We start from the raw sequence: 19039 nt of genomic DNA, 5'->3' as shown, positions 1-19039 counted from the left end.
GTTTTTGTTACTATTGCTTTGTAGTATAGTTGAAGTTCTGGTATTGCGATACCCCCTGTTTCATTCTTCCTGCTAAGGATTGCTTTAGCTATTCTGGGTTTCTTATTCTTCCAGATGAATTTCATAATTGCTTGCTCTATTTCTGTGAGGTACGTCATTGGGATTTTAATTGGAATTGCATTGAATCTGTATAGCACATTTGGTAGTATGGCCATTTTGACAATATTAATTCTGCCTATCCAAGAACATGGGAGATCTTTCTATTTTCTAAGTTCTTCCTTAATTTCTTTCTTCAGTGTTTTGTAGTTTTCATTGTAGAGATCTTTTACCTCTTTGGTTAGATTGATACCCAAGTATTTTATTTTTTTTGAGGCTATTGCAAATGGAGTTGTTTTCCTCATTTCCCTTTCAGCTGTTTCATCGCTTGCGTATAAAAATGCTGTAGATTTATGCGTGTTGATTTTATAGCCTGCTATTTTGCTGAATTCATTGATGAGGTCTAGACGTTTTCTGGAGGAGGTTTTTGGATCCTCTAAATATAGAATCATGTCATCCACAAATAGTGACAGCTTAAGTTCCTCTTTTCCTATTCGTATCCCTTTAATTTCTTTAGTCTGCGTAATTGCTCTGGCTAGAGTTTCTAGGACAATGTTGAATAGAAGTGGTGAAAGAGGACATCCCTGTCTTGTTCCTGTTTTTAAAGGGTATGGTTTCAGTTTTTCTCCATTAAGAATGATGTTGGCCATGGGCTTAGCATAAATAGCCTTTACAATGTTCAGGTATGTTCCTACTATCCCTATTTTTTCTAGTGTTTTCAGCATGAAGGGGTGTTGTATATTGTCAAATGCTTTTTCTGCATCAATTGAAATAACCATATGATTCTTATCCTTAAGTCTGTTGACATGATGGATTACGTTTATTGATTTATGGATGTTAAACCATCCTTGCATTCCAGGAATGAACCCCACTTGATCGTGGTGCACGATTTTCTTAATATGTTTTTGGATACGGTTTGCCAATATTTTGTTAAGGATCTTAGCATCTATATTCATCAAGGATATTGGTCTAAAATTTTCTTTCCTTGATGTGTCTTTTCCTGGTTTGGGTATGAGGGTGATATTAGCTTCATAGAATGAGTTCGGTAGGGTACCCTCCTTTTCTATTTCCTGGAATACTTTGAGAAGTATTGGAATGAGTTCTTCTTTGAAGGTCTTGTAGAACTCAGCTGAGAATCTGTCTGGTCCTGGGATTTTCTTAGATGGTAGATTTTTAATGGCTTCTTCTATTTCATTGCTTGATATTGATCTGTTTAAATCATGTATGTCCTCCTGGTTCAGTTTGGGAGGAGCATATGTCTCTAGAAATTTGTCAATGTCTTCGGTAGTTTCTATTTTGTTGGAATACAGATTTTCAAAGTAGCTTCTCATTATGGTCTGTATCTCAGTGGTGTCGTGATATTTCCTTTTGCATCATGTATTTTAGTAATTTGAGTCTTCTCTCTCCTTCTCTTTGTTAGTGTGGCTAAGGGTTTATCTATTTTGTTTACTTTCTCAAAGAACCAACTTTTTGTTATGTCAATTTTTTGAATAGTTTCTTTTGTTTCAATTTCATTGATTTCAGCTCTGATTTTAATTATTTCCTGTCTTCTACTACTTTTGCTGTTATTCTGTTCTTCTCTTTCTAGGGCTTTGAGCTGTAATATTAGGTCATTTAATTGTTGACTTTTCATTCTTTTCTGGAATGCGCTCCATGCAATGAATTTTCCTCTTAGTACCGCTTTCATAGTGTCCCAGAGATTTTGATATGTTGTATCATCATTCTCATTGACCTCTAAGAATTTTTTAATCTCCTCCCTGATGTTTTTTGTTATCCATGTTTCATTCAATAGCATATTATTTAGTCCCCAAGTCTTGGAGTAATTTCCTTTTTTTACTTTGTCGTTGATTTCTACTCTCAGTCCATTATGATCTGATAGAACACAAGGCAGTATCTCTATTTTTTTGCATTTCCTAAGGGCTGCTTTGTGGCATAACATATGGTCTATTTTCAAGAAGGTTCCATGTGCTGCTGAGAAGAAAGTATATCCGCTCGTTGATGGATGGAATATTCTATATATGTGGTGACAGTGGTGCGTTAAAGTCGCCCAGAATTATTGTGTTGTGGTCTATGTGATTCCTGAAATTGAGAAGGATTTGTTTGATGTACAGGGATGCACCATTGTTTGGGGCATAAATATTTACTATCATTATGTCTTCCTGCTTTATGTTTCCCTTAAGCAGTATGAAATGTCCTTCTTTATCCCTTCTGACTAACTTTGGCTTGAAGTCCACTTTATCTGATATAAGGATGGAAACCCCCGCTTTTTTACTGGGTCCATGTGTGTGGTAGGTTTTTTCCCATCCTTTCACCTTTAGTCTGTGGATGTCTTTTTCTATGCGATGAGTCTCTTGCAGGCAGCATATTGTTGGCTCTTTCTTTTTAATCCATTCTGCCAGTCTATGTCTTTTGATTGATGAGTTTAGGCCATTAACGTTCAGGGTTATTATTGAGAAATGATTTGTATTCCCAGTCATTTGGCTTATTTTTGGTTTTTAAGTCGGCTTGGTTTCTCCTTTGAGTGGTTTTTCTCTAAGGTAGTTCCTCCCTTTGCTGACCTCCATTGTTGTTTTTCATTTCCTCCTCATGGAATATTTTGTTGAGAACATTCTGTTATGCAGGCTTTCTATTTGTAAATTCTTTTAACTTTTGTTTATCATGGAAGGATTTTATTTCATCTTCAAATCTGAAGGTTAGTTTTGCTGGGTATAGGATTCTTGGTTGGCAAACATGTTCTTTCAGAACTTGAAATATGTTGGTCCAGGCCCTTCTAGCTTTTAGAGTCTGGGTTGAGAAGTCTGCTGCTATCCTTATTGGTCTCCCCCTATATGTAATCTGATGCTTTTCTCTCGCGGCCTTCAAAATCCTATCTTTATTTTGAATGTTAGGCATTTTCATTATAATGTGCCTTGGTGTGGATCTGTTGTGATTCTGTGCATTTGGTATTCTGTAAGCCTCTTGTATTTGATTTTCCATTTCATTCTTCAGGTTTGGGAAATTTTCTGATATTATTTCATTGAATAGGTTGTTCATTCCTTTGGTTTGTATCTCTGTGCCTTCCTCAATCCCAATAATTCTTAAATTTGGTCATTTCATGATGTCCCATAGTTCTTGGAGATTCTGTTCATGATTTCTTACCATCTTCTCTCTTTGGGTGACTTTATTTTCAAGATTAAATATTTTGTCTTCATTGTCTGAGGTTCTGTCTTCCAAGTGGTCTAGTCTGTTGGTGTCCATTGAGTTTTTTATTTGGTTTATTGTCTCCTTCATTTCAAGGATTTCCGTTTTTTTTTTTTTTTTTTTAGAATCTCTATCTCTTTGTTGAAATGATCCTTTGCTTCCTGCAGGTGCTCTTTCAGCTTATTGGTATTATCAATCATGGCCTGCATTTGCTCTCTTATCTCATCCTTTGCTTCGTGAATCATCTTAATCATGTATAATCTGAAGTCCTTTTCTGACATTTCTTCTAACATACTGTCATTGGATTCTATTACTATAGAATCTAGATTTGTTTGGATCATTTTCTTCCCTTGTTTTTTCATGTTGTTCATGTATCTTCCCCTCTAGTGCTCCAGATCTGGGGTATTGCAGATTTCCCCCTATAGGCTTATAGTGGCCCTGTAGGTTTCCAAAACCCTTTCTTTAAGGGGAGAGCAATATTAGCAGTGCCCAAATCAGACACTATGCAATCCTAGACCAAATAGCCCCTATAGGGACAATAACATCATGTAAATAAGGGAGAAAGCGACTCTGAGGGAACAGGTAAACTGAAGGAAAAGAAAGCAAGAAACGTAAAGAAATAAAAACTGAAATTTTTTTTTTAAAAAAGGAGAAAAAAGAAAATCTACTGTATAATAGTCATATACTAATGAAACCTCCCAGTGTTCAGTAGCCTGATGTATGAGAGGTACCTGACAATGAGCTTCAAGCCTCCAGCAGGCGTCTCAGGATGGGATTTGCCCCACCCGAAGATCAGAGCTACGGCTTCCAGGATTATCCAAGATGGCTGCTCTGGCTTCCAAATGTGTTGGCAAATGGGAAGCTGCAGCTCAGGGGTGGACGTGGTCAGCTGGAGGTCCTGGAGACAGGATGCAGTTGGTCCGGCAGTGGTCCTGGAGGTCGGGTGTGTTTGGTGTGGTTGTGGGATCCAGGAGGCCGGGTGCAATCAGTTGGTCTGGGTTCCCGGTGATAGAGCACAGTCAGTTGGTCTGGGGGTCCTGGCGGCAGGGAGCAGTCAGTTGATGTGAGGGCCCCAGAGGCAGGGAGTCATCGGTTGGGCTGAGGGATCCTGGAGACGGGACTCAGTCAGTCCGGCCAGGGGTCCTACAGGGCTTGGCTGTTGTCTCAAAATGGTGGCAGCCATGTGTAATCAAACCTGCAGGCACTGTAACAGTGAACTTCCAGGCAGCAGCAGGCAGCTGGTTCTCCACTGGCGGTCTGCGGTCAATCTGCTGGCAGCTGTTGGACTATCGGGAGGTGAACCTCGAGCGTTGGGTGATGGATAGGGGTAAGGCAGGCGATGGACAGGCGAGAGGCAGGCAAATGGCGGATGATAGACGCCTGACAGTGAGCAATCTGCTCTCAAAAAAGGCGTCGATATGCTGGCAAATTGCAGGTGACCACAGCAGACAAATGGGGTAAAGAGCAGGGGATCAATAAGCAGCAAAAACTGCCTCACCGAGAAACAGATATCCTCTGCTTGAATCCGGCGTTGTGGAGCGACAAGGAACGCAGCCTCCCTCTAGACTGCCATCTTAGATCCTTCCCCTCCACTTCATTTTTAACCCTGTCTTTAAGTCCACTGAATGACTAGAAGCTTCCCTCAGTCAGTCGAATTCTGGGTTCATGTGAGGATCTGAGAAATGAAGAAGGGTAATAATGGGTTATAGAAGAACCAGGTTGATGAAGACTGGATGCAGAGGAGAGCAGACAGAAGGAAGTAGCCAGTGACTGTAGGCATTTTGTTTTCTTGGCTTTGGCTCAGCATTTTTGCTCTTTGAAGCACAGGCCACAATCACTGAGTCTGATTGAGGACCTGGAGGGGCCTCCATGTGGAGAAGGGTTTAGCAATCCCTCGTTTAGCTCCACTACAAGATGTTTAAAGGCAGAGAGTGTGCATTATCCAGTTCCACGTGCCTGAGACCAGAATCAGCCCTAGCAAACAGGCAGGGTACCCTTGTGTGCAGCATGGGTTAGGACCCCCTCTGGCACACGAGGCCATTTCTTACGTAAGCTAGTTATGAAGTCGAAAGGCAGAGGTTGGAGTGTAAACACTTGCGTTGAGTTTCATCTAGAACTTTGAAGGGATCTAATCCCAGCATAAATTGCCAATCTCTTATATAGAATCATCTTAAGTGCTGCACCATGCTGCATAACTTGGACCAGCAAGCCCCTGTTTTCTGCCCAGTGGTCTTTTGTAATATTCTTACAGACATCCAAGTTTGACTCCTCAAAGCCGCACAGTGGCCTCACCACGCCCTGTGTTCCCACTTGACTTGGGACTTAATGGTGTATGTGCCACGGCCAGAAACACTGGTTTTCAAACCTGAACAGTAGAACCTTTAGGCAGAATTAATATTTTAGGTTTTTTTAAAATGATTTTAAATTTAGGGTATTTTTTATGAATTAATAAATGAGAAAAATAGAGTTTGCTGTGAGGAATACAGCAATTTGAAGTCAAGCTCTGTTTCATGTAGTCTCATTAGACATAATATCCTATTTTTCCTCTTTTGCATATTAACAAGAAAACCCTGTTTTCTAAAGATGAGTATTTAATAATGGCAATATTAAATGTCTTCCCTTACAATCTTGAGGTACTCCCAGTTAAACAAGAGATGCTTTGTTCTGAGACTTGCCCAAAAGCAAGTTGACTTGTCAAAGTAAGTTGTTTCACTTACCTCCTCCCCTTCTCAATTTAAAAAAAATTATGATAAAATGCATTTACATGTATGTACATGTCACAGAAATTATTTTTTTTAGTTTTTGAATTTTTTTATTTTTTACAGACTGCATTTTGATTCATTATACACAAATGGGGCACATCATTTCATTTCTATGGTTGTACAAGATGTAGATTCATACCATTTGTGTAATCATACATTTATATAGGGTAATGGTGTCTGTCTCATTCCACCATCTTTCATACCCCCTCCCTCTCATTTCCCTCTACATAATCTAAAGTTCTTCCATTCTTCTCTCACCCCCCCACCCCCATTATATATCATCATACACTTATCAGGGAAAACATTCGGCCTTTGATTTTTTGGGATTGGCTTATTTCACTGAGCATGATATTCTCCAATTATTTTAAAAAGAAAACAAAATTTGAATCATGGACTTAGAAACCCAGGCAGGGCCACCCTCCATGTGAGGTCGTGGTATTGTGAAGCCCTGTGGGAGATTCTAGCTGTTTCGCCAACTTTCCAGGCTTCGGTAATGTGCAGCCATCACCACCGTGACTTTTAGAGTATTTTCATTACCTCAAGAGGACACTTGTGTCCCTTAAAAGTCACTCCCAATTTCTCCCCAACCCAGCATTACATCACCTTTCGCTGCTGCTCTTCATGCTTCCAGCCTCCTTGGCTAGGGGTGGGAAAGCTCAGACCACACACACACACAGCAGGACTGGGCTTGGATGCTCGTAGAGGAAGCTGGTGAATGAGGATGCTTTGAGAATTTCACTTTCTTAGTTTGAAAGCCATGGGAGGCCTGTATTGCAGGGGGCATAGGCCTCGCCCAAAGCTTTGTAGCAAGATGTCATTCACTAATATTGCTTAACATCAAAGAAGCTGAAAAGCTAGAGGAGGAAAGCTGACAGTAAACCACAAGTACTTAATCTGGAGTCAGGGGAAAGGCACGGTAGCAGCAGGCTGAGCTCATGTTAAATGTTACCAACTTGGTTCGGTGTTAGTTACCTTTGTATGGCACCCAGGAAATTAGCTCCTGGGAAGCTCTTGGTTTTTGTTCCGTACACTTGACTATTAATATAAACTCGTTAAGAGGTTTTGTGACTTTATTCATTTTATCAGGGGGCATGAACATATTTTCTGCATTTCAAAATGGTCCTTTCAACTTTAGATTTTCTTTATGATGACTACAGACTGTATTTGTAACCAGATCACTCCAACAAAGAGCTTCACATTCTTTATGCACTGAGTGCAAGTCACTTATTTTGTCTCTGGGGTGTACAGTCTCACTTCTGTATTTAAGTGCATTGCATCATATTTTAGCTATGAGCACAATAATCTTTGTGAAGTACCATGATAAGGACACAAAAATCCATGGCATCAAGGTTAATTTTCATTGAGTTGCCTGACGTATCAGTTTATTCTATTGTTATAAATAATTAATAACCAAGGAAATTGTAAGCTCATTCAGGATTTTCCAAGGTCAGTGTTGAAACTTCTTAAATGAAAGAAAACAGTATGTTACTCTGAAGGAAACTTGAATTTGCTCACGTAATTGCTTAATGGTTCTTTTGGGTTTTAGAAATGATACATATTGCTATGCCCTCTAATAAAAAGCCAAGGCAGATTTTGTTTTTGTTTTAATTCTAATTTACCTAAAATCTGGATAATTTTATCTATTAGTTAATCTGTTATTTTGGACCACTTTACTTGTCTGGTTTATCTCCATTAGGTTCATAAATACATACTGGTAAAGAGCAACTGCATATGTTACACTCTTGTTAGCATTTTATATGTGTGCTCTAAATTTGTGTCTTTAGATGGGCAGTGTAATGTTGTGACTAAGGCCATAGGCTCCAAGGATAAACTTCTGAGTTTGTGTCTTACTTGATATGAAACCTTGGGTGAGTTACTTTCACAACCGTGCCTTGGTTTCTCGTCTGTAAGATGGACTTGACAGCAATACCTTCCTCGCAGAGTTATGTACTTAGAACCTGTGTGTGGCTGACGCAGAGAAAGTGCTACTATGTCAGGTATATTTTGTTCTGAATAGAAAAAGATACATTCTCTGAATATATACCAGCCTATATATACACACAAAAAGCCTTATCTGTTTGCATATTCTAAAATATTGATGACTCTCAAAATGATATAAAATGTTCCATTAAGTGTTTTGTTAGAGGTAGATGATAGTATGTTAGTGTTTACTTTTCTTATTATATTCATATCTGTGTATTTTTTCTTTTTTTTATTTTTGTGTCCAGGTCTTGCTAAGTTGCTGAGGCTGGCCTGGAACTTGGCATCCACCAGCCTCAGCCTGCCAGTCACTGCAGTTACAGGCATGTGCCACTGTGCCCCACAGTGATCTTTGAAATATAAGACTTTTATTTGTTTTAGATCCATTATGCTCATGAAAAAGTTTTGTTTTAAAAATATAACTTTTAGGGCTGGGGCTGTAGCTCAGTGGCAGAGTGCTTTCCTTAGCACGTATGAGGCACTGGTTTCAATCCTTAGCACCACATAAAAATAAACAAATAAAGGAATTCTGTTCATCTACAACTACAAAAATTTTTTTAGAAATATATAATCTACAGAGTAGATGTTCTGGAAATAGATCCATTATTAGTTTTATAACATCTGTCTGTAATGTAATTTGTAACAACTAGGTGGTTAATAGCTTAAATCACATTCATCTAAAAGGATTTAGGGTTCAAATATACATAGACTTTTTGAATTTACCAGAGTTTTAAGTTCAAATATGACAGAACGAAGTATGAATTATGTCAGAGAGCTTCTTGAATAAACATTCTCTGGAAATTGATGTAAATCTTTTTGTTTACATTTATATAGCTACAATCAACCTCAGTTCGGCCAATGATAGTTGGTTTGGCAGCTTGAAGGATACCATTCAGCATCAGCAAGGAGAAGCAGTTTGGGTCTCTGAAGGAAAGGTATGTGGCCTAGATATGCTGCTATGAGGTGAGAGTTCATGTTCTGAATCTTCCTCAAGAGGGCAGTGAATGTAGTAAAACCATGCCCAAAGTGATTCCAATATGTGCTTTCCTTAAGTCTGAAATTTTATAAATTCTCCAACAAAGTAACAAAGGGTTTTTGTTTTTTTTTTTTTAAAGAAATACAGAATGTAATGTATGTGGCCCTACATTCACTTCCCTTTTACTTTTAATGTAGTAACTAGTAGTGTTTCAAGTACACTAATCAGAGCTTACAAGATCTGGTGCTGAGCTCCACAGCTTACTAAGGACATGGGAAACTTAGAGTGGAGATGAGAGGCAAGGTCGAAGACCATGGAGAATATGATTAAAAATTAATACCGAAAGAAAAGCTAATGGAGTTAAAATTATTTGCTTAGAAAAGAGGTTGGTAGAGAATGAGCCATAGTTCCAGGAGTCTGATAGGTAATATTAAAGTGCTAGGGATCTTATCTAGGCCTCTAAAATTGAGTAGCATCTCATCCATAGATAGAGTTTATGCATGACTGTGCTGCAGAGAGAGATTGTGGAACCTGTTGTCCCTTTCATTCTGGGAGTCTTTGGTGCTAGCGTCCTGTACTTCAGCTGAATTGAGGTAGTTTGTGAGCCTTTCTAGTGATGATTTTGGTGTAGAATTGATTAAGTCTTGTGCTTTGGGAACTGGATGGTTAATCTAGGTATCTGGCATCTTCCACGTGTTACAGTCTGCAAGGCTCCCTGGGGAGGGCAAGTTGCACAGGATGTAGCTTCTGCTGTGAAGGATCTGAGAATCTTATAGATGAGTGGAGATATGTGTACATAGGGCTGTGTGCATTTATTACTAGGGGACAGGTACCAGGAGAAAAGGCTGGAGCGGAATTGGATTATGGAAGAAAAGCACAACCACCAGGGAAGTGTGGTTCAGTTGTGGATGGATAGTAGCAAGGATAGGCTGGAGGGTTCCCAAGGGGAGTCCCTGCACAACACCTAACATAGTAACAAGAAATAAAGGTACCCTCCCCATCTAGTGTGTGTCAAGGTTTCAGACACATGGCCAAGTCCCTGGGAGTTTCCTCGCAGCCACACTCCCAAGAGCCACGTCAGACCCCACTGACCCTCCGAAACAAATTCCTCTAGATGGAAGGGATGGATGATGACCCCGAAGACCGCATGTCCTACTTAACCGCCATGGGCGCGGATTATCTGAGTTGCGACAGCCGCCTCATCAGTGACTTTGAAGACACGGACGGCGAAGGAGGTGCCTACACTGACAATGAGCTGGATGAGCCAGCTGAGGAGCCGCTGGTGTCTTCCATCACCCGCTCCTCCGAGCCGGTGCAGCACGAGGAGGTGAGGCAAGGCTGGCACCGGGCTCCAAGGCCATGGGCTGAGCGTCCGTGGGCAGGAAAGGAGAGTCTTACATTGTCTCACTTGCATTCTCCTGGACACCTGTTAACTCGGGTGCAGTGGAAGGTATTCCTAAGGGATGGAGCTGATGACTGCCAGGGAGTCTCACTCAGAGTCAGTGCCTGCATCATTGTGGCTGCGTTCCCTGGGACAGTGGGACCCAAAAGTGCTATCAGCAGAGGTTGAGTGATCAGCACTCATCATATCCCTGCCCTCAGGTGTGATGGATAAATGGAATGGTTTTATGTGACAGCTGTGCAAATTACAAGTGGAACATTCTTTTTAAAATGTGACATTGCTATAATTACTTGTAACCTTTGATTAGGTCTCTCTCTCTTTGTACTCTTAGGAGCCCTTGCTTTTCTTCTCCACTCTACCTTTAACCTTCTAATCTTGTCAGAGCTCTTGAGTGTTTCCACATCAGTTTCCTTTTCTCTTCTATTTCAATTTTTAATTGCAATTATGATCAATTATGCATCTAATTATATGTACCATGCACCCAGTATCCAGTGATTTGGCAGCTTATGCGGTCCTGAAAATTACATAGACAGGCACTAATTTAGTACCAGGGCAATTACTAGTTTTACCTTAAAGAATATCAGAGTAATGATCTTTGTAGACAAAGTTACCCAAATATATTTGAATAATTATTGCTGTAAACTTCCCCTTTAGCAATATAACTCATTCTAATGAATGATGCTTTTCTTTATGAGATAGAATTGTTCTTAAAAAATTAAGTTGAAGGGGGAGAAAAACCCACCACCATCGCAGTAAAAAATTAGTATATATTACTAGACAAGTTTAAAGAGTAACTTCTGACTAGGTGTGATGGTGCACACTTAATGATCCTAGCTGCTCGGGGGGCTGAGGCAGGAGGATCACAAGTTCAAAGCTAGCCTCAGCAACTTAGTGAGACCCTAAGCAACTCATTGAGATCCTGTATCAAAATAAAAAATAAATCAATTAAAAAAAGAATAAAAGAAAAACTTCTGAACATCTACAGATATGAATGAACTAATGCTTGGTAATATTAACAGTTATTGATGATACACTAGATGTTAGACTTTAGGAGTTTTTTTTTTTTTTTTTTAAATTGTAGAGACAGAGTCTACTATACCAGATGCAGCCAGCATCATAAATGTGTCTTAAGCTCCTGGGAGGGTACCCAGTATCTATCTGCCTTTTCAGTAAAGGAACACAGGCTCACGCTTCTATTTCTGAACTCCAGCAAAGCAGACGTGTGCTCTCTGCTCTGTGCTTGGAAGTTCTTGTTGTGAATGAACGTTTATGTTTTTTAGAGCATAAGGAAACCCAGCCCAGAGCCACGAGCTCAGACGAGGAGGGCTGCTAGCAGAGATCAACTTAGGGACAGTAGCCCGCCCCCGACATTCAAGCCTGAGCCGCCCAAGGTACGTGGCTGGGAAGCACAGGCTGGGACCACGAGGAAGCAGGTGCTCCCAGACCCCTGGATAGCCAGCAGGGAGCACACACAATGAGATGACGTTGGATTACGGTTTTGACTCGCTGTGTTCTCTATGAGAGAGGCTGTTCTTTGGGCTGTTGGGTGAACCCCCAAATTAGGGAAGGGCAAAATAATAGGAGGGAAAAACAGCATTAGGAGAGTATACAATTCTAGAACTTTTGAAGTTTTTGTTTTTGTTGTGTAGGAAGAGTAAATTTGACAAATGCTGCATGCCCAGAATCACCAGTCTCAGAATCTATTTTTCTTTTTCCATCCAATGAAAGTTTTTGTCTACAATCTGATTTGGACATACCAGAAAATTCTTACTGGTGATTTGCTAAAGAAAACAATCATTACTGTTGTTTAGAATGCCTCTCACTATGAGAGCAACTTAATTTGTTTAATAAATTGTCATCAAGAACAGAATCAACATAAAGACACAGAGGTGTATATCATATGATTCTTTACCCCTGGTTGGAATCAAAGCTTTTCCTTACACTGCAATAAAATTTTTTCTATTTAACTCAATAATATAGATGAGAAGACAATGCTAATTGATTGTGTGAGCTGAGAGGAGTAATTAGTGACCTTAGACAATGTATCAGTGAACATTTGTAAGGAGGGCTAAAAGCAAAGTGTGAAGGAGAAGTGGCTGTCAGCATGATGAGCTGCCCACCTGGCTCCACACCCCAGTCTCTTTCCTCTCTGGCTGGCACAGGTCTTGTCTTCCAGCCAGGGCATGCACACACAATGCAGATTGACCCCAGAAACCCACTTCCAAAGTCAACTTGTTCTGAGGTCTTCTCCAAGATTCCAGTATCCATTGGTACAAAATTATTCAAGGTTCTATGTGTAGTAATGGGTGTCCTCCCAGCCCTTCCTGACAACCTGAGGTAGGGCTCAGGATGCCCAACCAGCGGCTATTTGCCTTGCCATGTTTGATTCCTCATTGGAATGGTATTTGTTGACTATCTTTGGAAACTGATCAGGAAATGGAGTGTATTAAAATCACTAATATAGATTTGAAAATAAACTAAAAGCTCAAGGTAAAAACATGTCATTACTCTTTGCAGGCCAAAGCCCAGAACAGGGAAGAATTCTATGATTTCTCCAAAACCCAGGAATACAAGTTAAACCCCTCTGCCATGGCTGGTAACGAAATTCCAGGAGCATCTACCAAAGGTTATCCTCCTCCTGTTGCAGCGAAACCTGCCTTCGGACGGTCTGTCCTGAAGCCCTCCACTCCCATCCCTCCCATGGACGGTGAGGAGGTAGGGGAGAACAGTGAGGAGCAAGACAACACTCCCAGATCAGTCCTGGGCAAAGTCAAAATATTTGAGAAAATGGATCACAAGGCGAGATTACAGAGAATGCAAGAGCTCCAAGAAGCACAGAATGCAAGGGTAATTTGGGGGTTGGAGGGTTAATTGTTTTTAAACCACCAGAGGATCTGGGCACGTTAACAATAAGTCATGAGTAGGTTTGAGTTCAGTATAACAGCGCACACTTCTTTTGCCACTGCCATTAACATGACAAGGATGTTCACATACACAGTGCTATGTGTGTTGCTTCTGGATCGCCAGCTGTTGGCACATCCTTTTTTCTTCCAGTCAAGAAGCCTAACAGTCCAGGTGAATAAGATTCTGCTGTCCAAACTTCATACTTCTGTTCTTCATTCCCTGTATTGGGTTCTGGAATGGGGGAGTATGACAAGAGAATCAGCACCTTCCAGAAGTAACTTTACTTAGAACGTTCGTGATGTTTATTGGGTAACCGAGTCTTCATTTACTCCCAGATTTGCCAGAGAATCCTATCCTCCGTTGCATGCTAAAATGAAAAGACCTATCGATATACTTTCTTGAGGCATTTGAACTTTTGTACTGTCTGCACATATAACCTTTCAACATCAAAGAAGAATTTCAGTGAAGCCAGGAGTGGTTTTGCACAGCTGTAGTCCCAGCTGCTTAGGAGGCTGTAGCATCACTTGAGCTCTGGAGTTTGAGACCAGCCTGGGCAACAGCAAGACAGTGTCTCAAAAGGAAAAAAAAAAAAAAAAAAAGACTTAAGTAAAGGTCCACAATGTATAATCTGCCTGGCAAATGAAGTTTTTGTCATTGAAGTCTGTCACAACAGCAGTAGTGCTTCTAAGCATTTTTTTTTCATATTTTTTTCCTTATTGTGATAAAATATATTTAACATAAAATGTACCATTTCAACCATTTTTAAGCATGTAGTTCATTGGCATTAAATATATTCACTGCTGTACAACCTCTACCACCATCTGACTCCAAAATACGTTCATTCTCCCCAAGTAAAACTGCGCCTATCAAGCACGACCTCATTCTCTCTTTCCTCCAGCCCATGATTACCACCATTTTCCTTTGTCTCTGAATTTTACAACTTAAGAACCTTTTAGAAGTGGAATATAAATATTTGTGATTGGCTTATTTTACTTAACATAATGTCCCCAAGTTTCCTCCATGTGTCACGTGTGTCAGGGTTCCAGTCCTCTTAAATGTTTTTCCTATTTGACACGTACCACTAGGGACCAGACGTAGCTATGGAGACTGGAGTTCTAGGGGTGAAGAAGTAGGATATGGGGCAACAGTGGGGCTAGCAGAAACCAGCAAGTGAATTGCCCAGTGGTTCATTTTTCCATTCTTAATCTTTTTCCTGATTGCCACAGATTGAAATTGCTCAGAAACATCCTGATATCTATGCAGTTCCAATCAAAACACACAAGCCAGATGCCAGCCTGCCCCAGCATGGAAGGTAAGAGCCGTTCAGCAGGTGAAGGTCTTAGGGAGGGAGCATCTTAACCCGTGGACTTGAAGGGAGAATTTTCTTTACCCGGGTTTCAGAACAAGAGGATTCCTCCCAACCCCTGTCCAATTGTTTGTCTTGCCCATCTGGTGGTGTGGTTTGTTCTGTTTTGTTTGCTTTGGTACCAAAGAATTGAACCCAGGGGTACTTCACCACTGAGCTGCATCCCCAGCCCTTTTTATGTTTTGTTTTGAGACAGGGTCTTGCTAAGTTGTTCAGGGCCTCGCTAAGTTGCTTAGGCTGGCTTTGAACTTGCAATCCTCCTGCCTCAGCCTCCCGAGCTGCTGGGATTACAGGCATGTGCCTGTAATTGCCCATCAGCTAGTTGTAAAGATTATAGTCGAGAATTCACCATAATTTTCCTTGTGTGCCTGGTACCCTTTAACACAAAACTGGAACACAGTTTTGCTAAATTGTGTCAGGATAACACATGAGCAAAATTCCTGGGACTTGGTCCTTTCCTGGCACTCTATTTTGTGCCTCTTAGCCAAGCTCCTTAATTCCTTTGTATCGCCCAGCAAAATCAGACCACTTGTGCCACACTGAGTCTTAAGGCACTGTGACAAGCAGTTGACCAGTGTTGCTAAGATGCTTCCTTTTTAAAATGCTCACAAGCACTAGGGATTACCACAGTGTCTTCCTGTTGAGGTTTTACACTGGATCATTTCCTGCTTCCAAGGATAGAAAAAAAAAAAATCTCATTTTTTTTGTGACCATTTTGACTGGAAGCTAGAGTCTAGTTTTATGGTTTTATGGGAATAGAAAGCTGGCGGAAGATTTCTTCTTTAGCAATTGGATGGTAACATGGCCAGCTTGTCTCTGGTAACAGAGGGGACTTAGTGCCTGACACTGACAGAGACCCTGTGCTGGGTAAGGCTGTAGCTGGGGAGGGTGGAGAAGATGCGCTCCCTCTATCCAGTGGTGCAATGTCAGGTCAGGGAGTGCCCAGCAGGTTTCCTTATTCACTGTCCAAGTGGGCCATGGCCTTGACCTTTACCTAACCCCTTCTCTGCCCCCACCACTCTGTGGACCTGGAGTGGAGCCAGAGTGCCCTGGTTGATGGGCAGAGTGGCTCAGAGGTCAGTCAGTGATGTGCTTTGGATGCTTGCTGGCTGCACTCAAGCTTCACCTCCGCAGGCAGCCAGAGGGCATGGACGTGCCCTGGGAGGTGTGTAACACCCTCACTTTGTCAGTTCCAGACCCCCTGAGCCGCAGAAGGGTCCCTCCAGACTGTATCAGGACGCCAGAGGAAGTTACGGCAGTGACGTGGAGGAGGAGGAGGAGTATCGCCAACAGCTGGCGGAGCACTCCAAGCGCGGTTACTATGGCCAGCCTGCTCGGTACCGCGACACGGAATTGTAGGTGTCTCTGGGAGCAGGGACTCTACCGGGCCTGCAGCCACCCACGACAGACTCGCCTGTGAGGCCACCAGGATGACTCTTTTCCATTAAAAACACACGATGGAGGTGTGGTGGTAAGGGAGCGCCTGGTTCCCATGCGAACCCGAGTTGGCTGTTTGTGGGGTGGGATGGAGGAGTTTATTATGGCTTTTAGCTCAGAATTAAGAGGAACATTACAGTCCAATACTGTTACTTGCTTCAGTGGACCAACATCTGTATTAATCCTGTCTTGTGTATTTTTAATATGTATATTAAGCAATAATTATTTTTCTCGTTCATAGCTGCCTTTAAGGACTGCTTCACTGTGAGGCAGGCCTGTAAAAAGGAATAAAAAATACTGCCGGACTCAAAGTACTTTCAAAGAAGTATTTTGTTACAAATCTCTAAGTGCCTTTGATGAGAAGTGTCTTAAACTTTCCTCTTGTGAAGCTTTATGCAAAGCCATAATGGACTAAAACTGTATTTTCACTAAATTTTTGTACCAGTTTAATAGCCGGTTTTTTGCTGTGCTGGGTCATCTTTTCAAGGCATTCACCTTTATAATACTTTCCATAAATTCTGACTGTATATATGATAGCTGTACTTGGTAGTTTGGCTGTAAGTGCTAAATAGGTTGAAGACCAAGAAGTTGGTATGGACATATTTTGTTTCAAACTATGTGTTCCACAAAAGCAGATACTTGAGAAAATTTATTTTATTTCCACAAGTGTGTGTATTGGCAGCAGTTTTATAATTTAATAAAAAGGAATACATTACAATCAATAATTTGCTTTGTGCTGAATTTCTACTCTTTTTCATTCTTCTTACAGTGCTGGGAATCCAACCCAGGGCTTTGCATTCTACCACTGAGCTACACCCCCACTCTTCCTATTTTGAAGTACAACTTTTATTTTAATGACTTATCATACAAGTGAGAACTTGTTCCTTACTGAGTGTTGAGGCATGAAGACACTTAGAAAAAGGAAAAATTACCTATAATCCCACCCGCTGGGTCTTTTGATGCCTTTCCTCCATGTTCCTGGATGTCTGTGTTATACTGAAGTGTGTACTGTATTTGTAGTTGTTTCCTACTCTTTTGTTTAACATTCTGTCGGGAATGTTTCTCTCAGATACTTAAAATTTCATGTGCACATCATTAACAACTCCAGAATGATATATCCCATGACCACTTAGTAAGTGAATGGTTCCCCTATTGTCAACTGTTTGGATTATTCCATTATTTGTCTCTTTTACATGAAATATTCCTCTTTGTATATAATCCTTATTTTTGTGTATCAGTGATCAGCATTTTAGTTCTTTTCTGCAAGTGCTTTCTGAGAAGTAGAATTATCGAGTGAAAATATAGGAACATTTTAAGGTTTTATTTTTTATGTTTTACAGTATTGAGGATTGAACCCATGGCTTTACACATTCTAGGCAAGTTTTCTACCACTGAGCCAAACCCTAGCCTAGGCTTAGGGGCTCTTGATGTTTATTGTCAAATTGCTTCCTCAAAAAGTTATATCATTTTCATTTTTCACATTCATTCTTGAAATACTAGAATAAATTTAAAATTAAACAAGACAGTTTAGGAATCTAGGCTTATGAATCAAAAGTAGATTGAATTTGAGAAAAAAAAAACCTTGATTCTATTAAGAACTTTTAGGATATGAATGGATGGAGAGGCCTTAAACCTGTGTTTTGGTAGAGTTAGAAATTCAGTTGACTCATAACTTGAGTTAGACTCTCAATGTGTCCTTGCTTGGGTCTCTGTCAATCTGGGTGCTGTAACTCCTAAATCATTTCTGCTGTATCTTGAATTTCTGAGCAGGACTCAAAGCATTGACTAAATATTAACATATTCCATAAATAGAATCCACCTGTGAATAGAAGAAAATGTATACTGGTTAAATATATGATGATCTAATTTACTTTTGTCCTGTAAATTCAAAAATGAATCCTTTGCAAACACAGGAAGGGTGGATAGGGATTTCTCAGAAGCTGGACTGTCATCTTTCTCCAGCAATTTTGTGATGTGTTCAAGGGTGCAGACAGGCAGAGCTTCTGTTCCTCATAACGTCCAGTAATGTGCCCAATGACCCCCGGTGCCTCCCCCTGCCTTTTTAAAAATTCATATCCTACTTTGTTCTGGGAATGATTTGAAGATGCCTACAATAAGTAAAATGAAAAAGAAAAAAATGGTGCTAGGCAAACAAGGAGGAAAGAATGTCAGAATAGGGAAGAGAAAGCCATGAGCAAGGGGGTAGTCACTGTGTGTGGTTAGATTATTTTATCAATAGCCTCCACCCTTGTCTGAGGGCTACTATGTATACGTGTGTGTGTTGATGGGGAACAGGATGTCCCCAACCTCCTCCCCCAGGCAAAGAAGTGCAGAGACTGGCATGTGAAAGGGTGGGGCCCCTGATTGGGTTGTGACAGCTTTAACCCAACTCCGATGGGATTAACTGAGTGGTAACTGGAGGCAGGTGGGCATTGGGGATGTGGCTTTGGGATATATAGTTGTATTTGACAAGTGGAGTCTCTCTTTCTCTCTGCTTCCTGATCGTCATGTGAACTGCTTCCCTCTGCCACACGCTTCTACCATGATATTTTGCCTCACCTTGAGCCCTGAGGAATGGAGCCAGCCTTCTATGGACTAAGACCTCTGAAACCATGAGCCCTCCAATAAGCTTTTCCTCTTCAACAATTGTTCTGGTTGGGTCTTTCAGTCACAGTAGTGAAAAAGCTCACTTAATATATGTTTCTAAGTTGGTCTTGGTGGTGCTGTCATCACAGCAGCCTGTAAGGCCAAGATGGGAGAACCATAAGTTCAAAGCCAACCGTAGCAATTTAGTGAGGCCATAAGCAACTTACTGAGACCCTCTCAACATTAAAAAAAAAAAAAAAAAAAGAAAGAAAGGGTAAGGATGTGGCTCAGTGGTTAAGTGCCACTAGGTTCAATTCCTTATACCCCCCCACCCCCCCCCAAAAAATTGT

The 19039-nt window shown here is 40.9% G+C and overlaps 1 protein-coding gene across 6 annotated transcripts in view; it reads left to right on the top strand.

The window, feature by feature from the left end:
* The window catches only part of TJP2 (tight junction protein 2), a 114396-nt gene extending 97546 nt beyond the window's left edge, over positions 1-16850 (top strand). For 3 of the 6 annotated variants that reach the window (XM_079112025.1, XM_079112028.1, XM_079112027.1), the window contains exons 18-23: positions 8853-8953; positions 10109-10321; positions 11677-11787; positions 12914-13243; positions 14527-14612; positions 15857-16848. In XM_079112025.1, coding sequence (XP_078968151.1) covers positions 8853-8953; positions 10109-10321; positions 11677-11787; positions 12914-13243; positions 14527-14612; positions 15857-16025 — 1010 coding nt within the window. In that variant the 3' untranslated portion in view covers positions 16026-16848. Of the gene's footprint in view, positions 1-8852; positions 8954-10108; positions 10322-11676; positions 11788-12913; positions 13244-14526; positions 14613-15856 lie in introns of all 6 variants that reach the window. The other 3 variants (XM_079112026.1, XM_079112030.1, XM_079112029.1) reach the window with 2 other exon arrangements.
* Positions 16851-19039: the final 2189 nt, after the last annotated feature.

This window comes from Sciurus vulgaris (assembly GCF_902686455.1).
Source record: "Sciurus vulgaris genome assembly, chromosome: 15".
Classification (NCBI taxonomy): Eukaryota; Metazoa; Chordata; class Mammalia; order Rodentia; family Sciuridae; genus Sciurus; species Sciurus vulgaris.
This window is presented reverse-complemented; position numbering and strand designations above follow the sequence as displayed.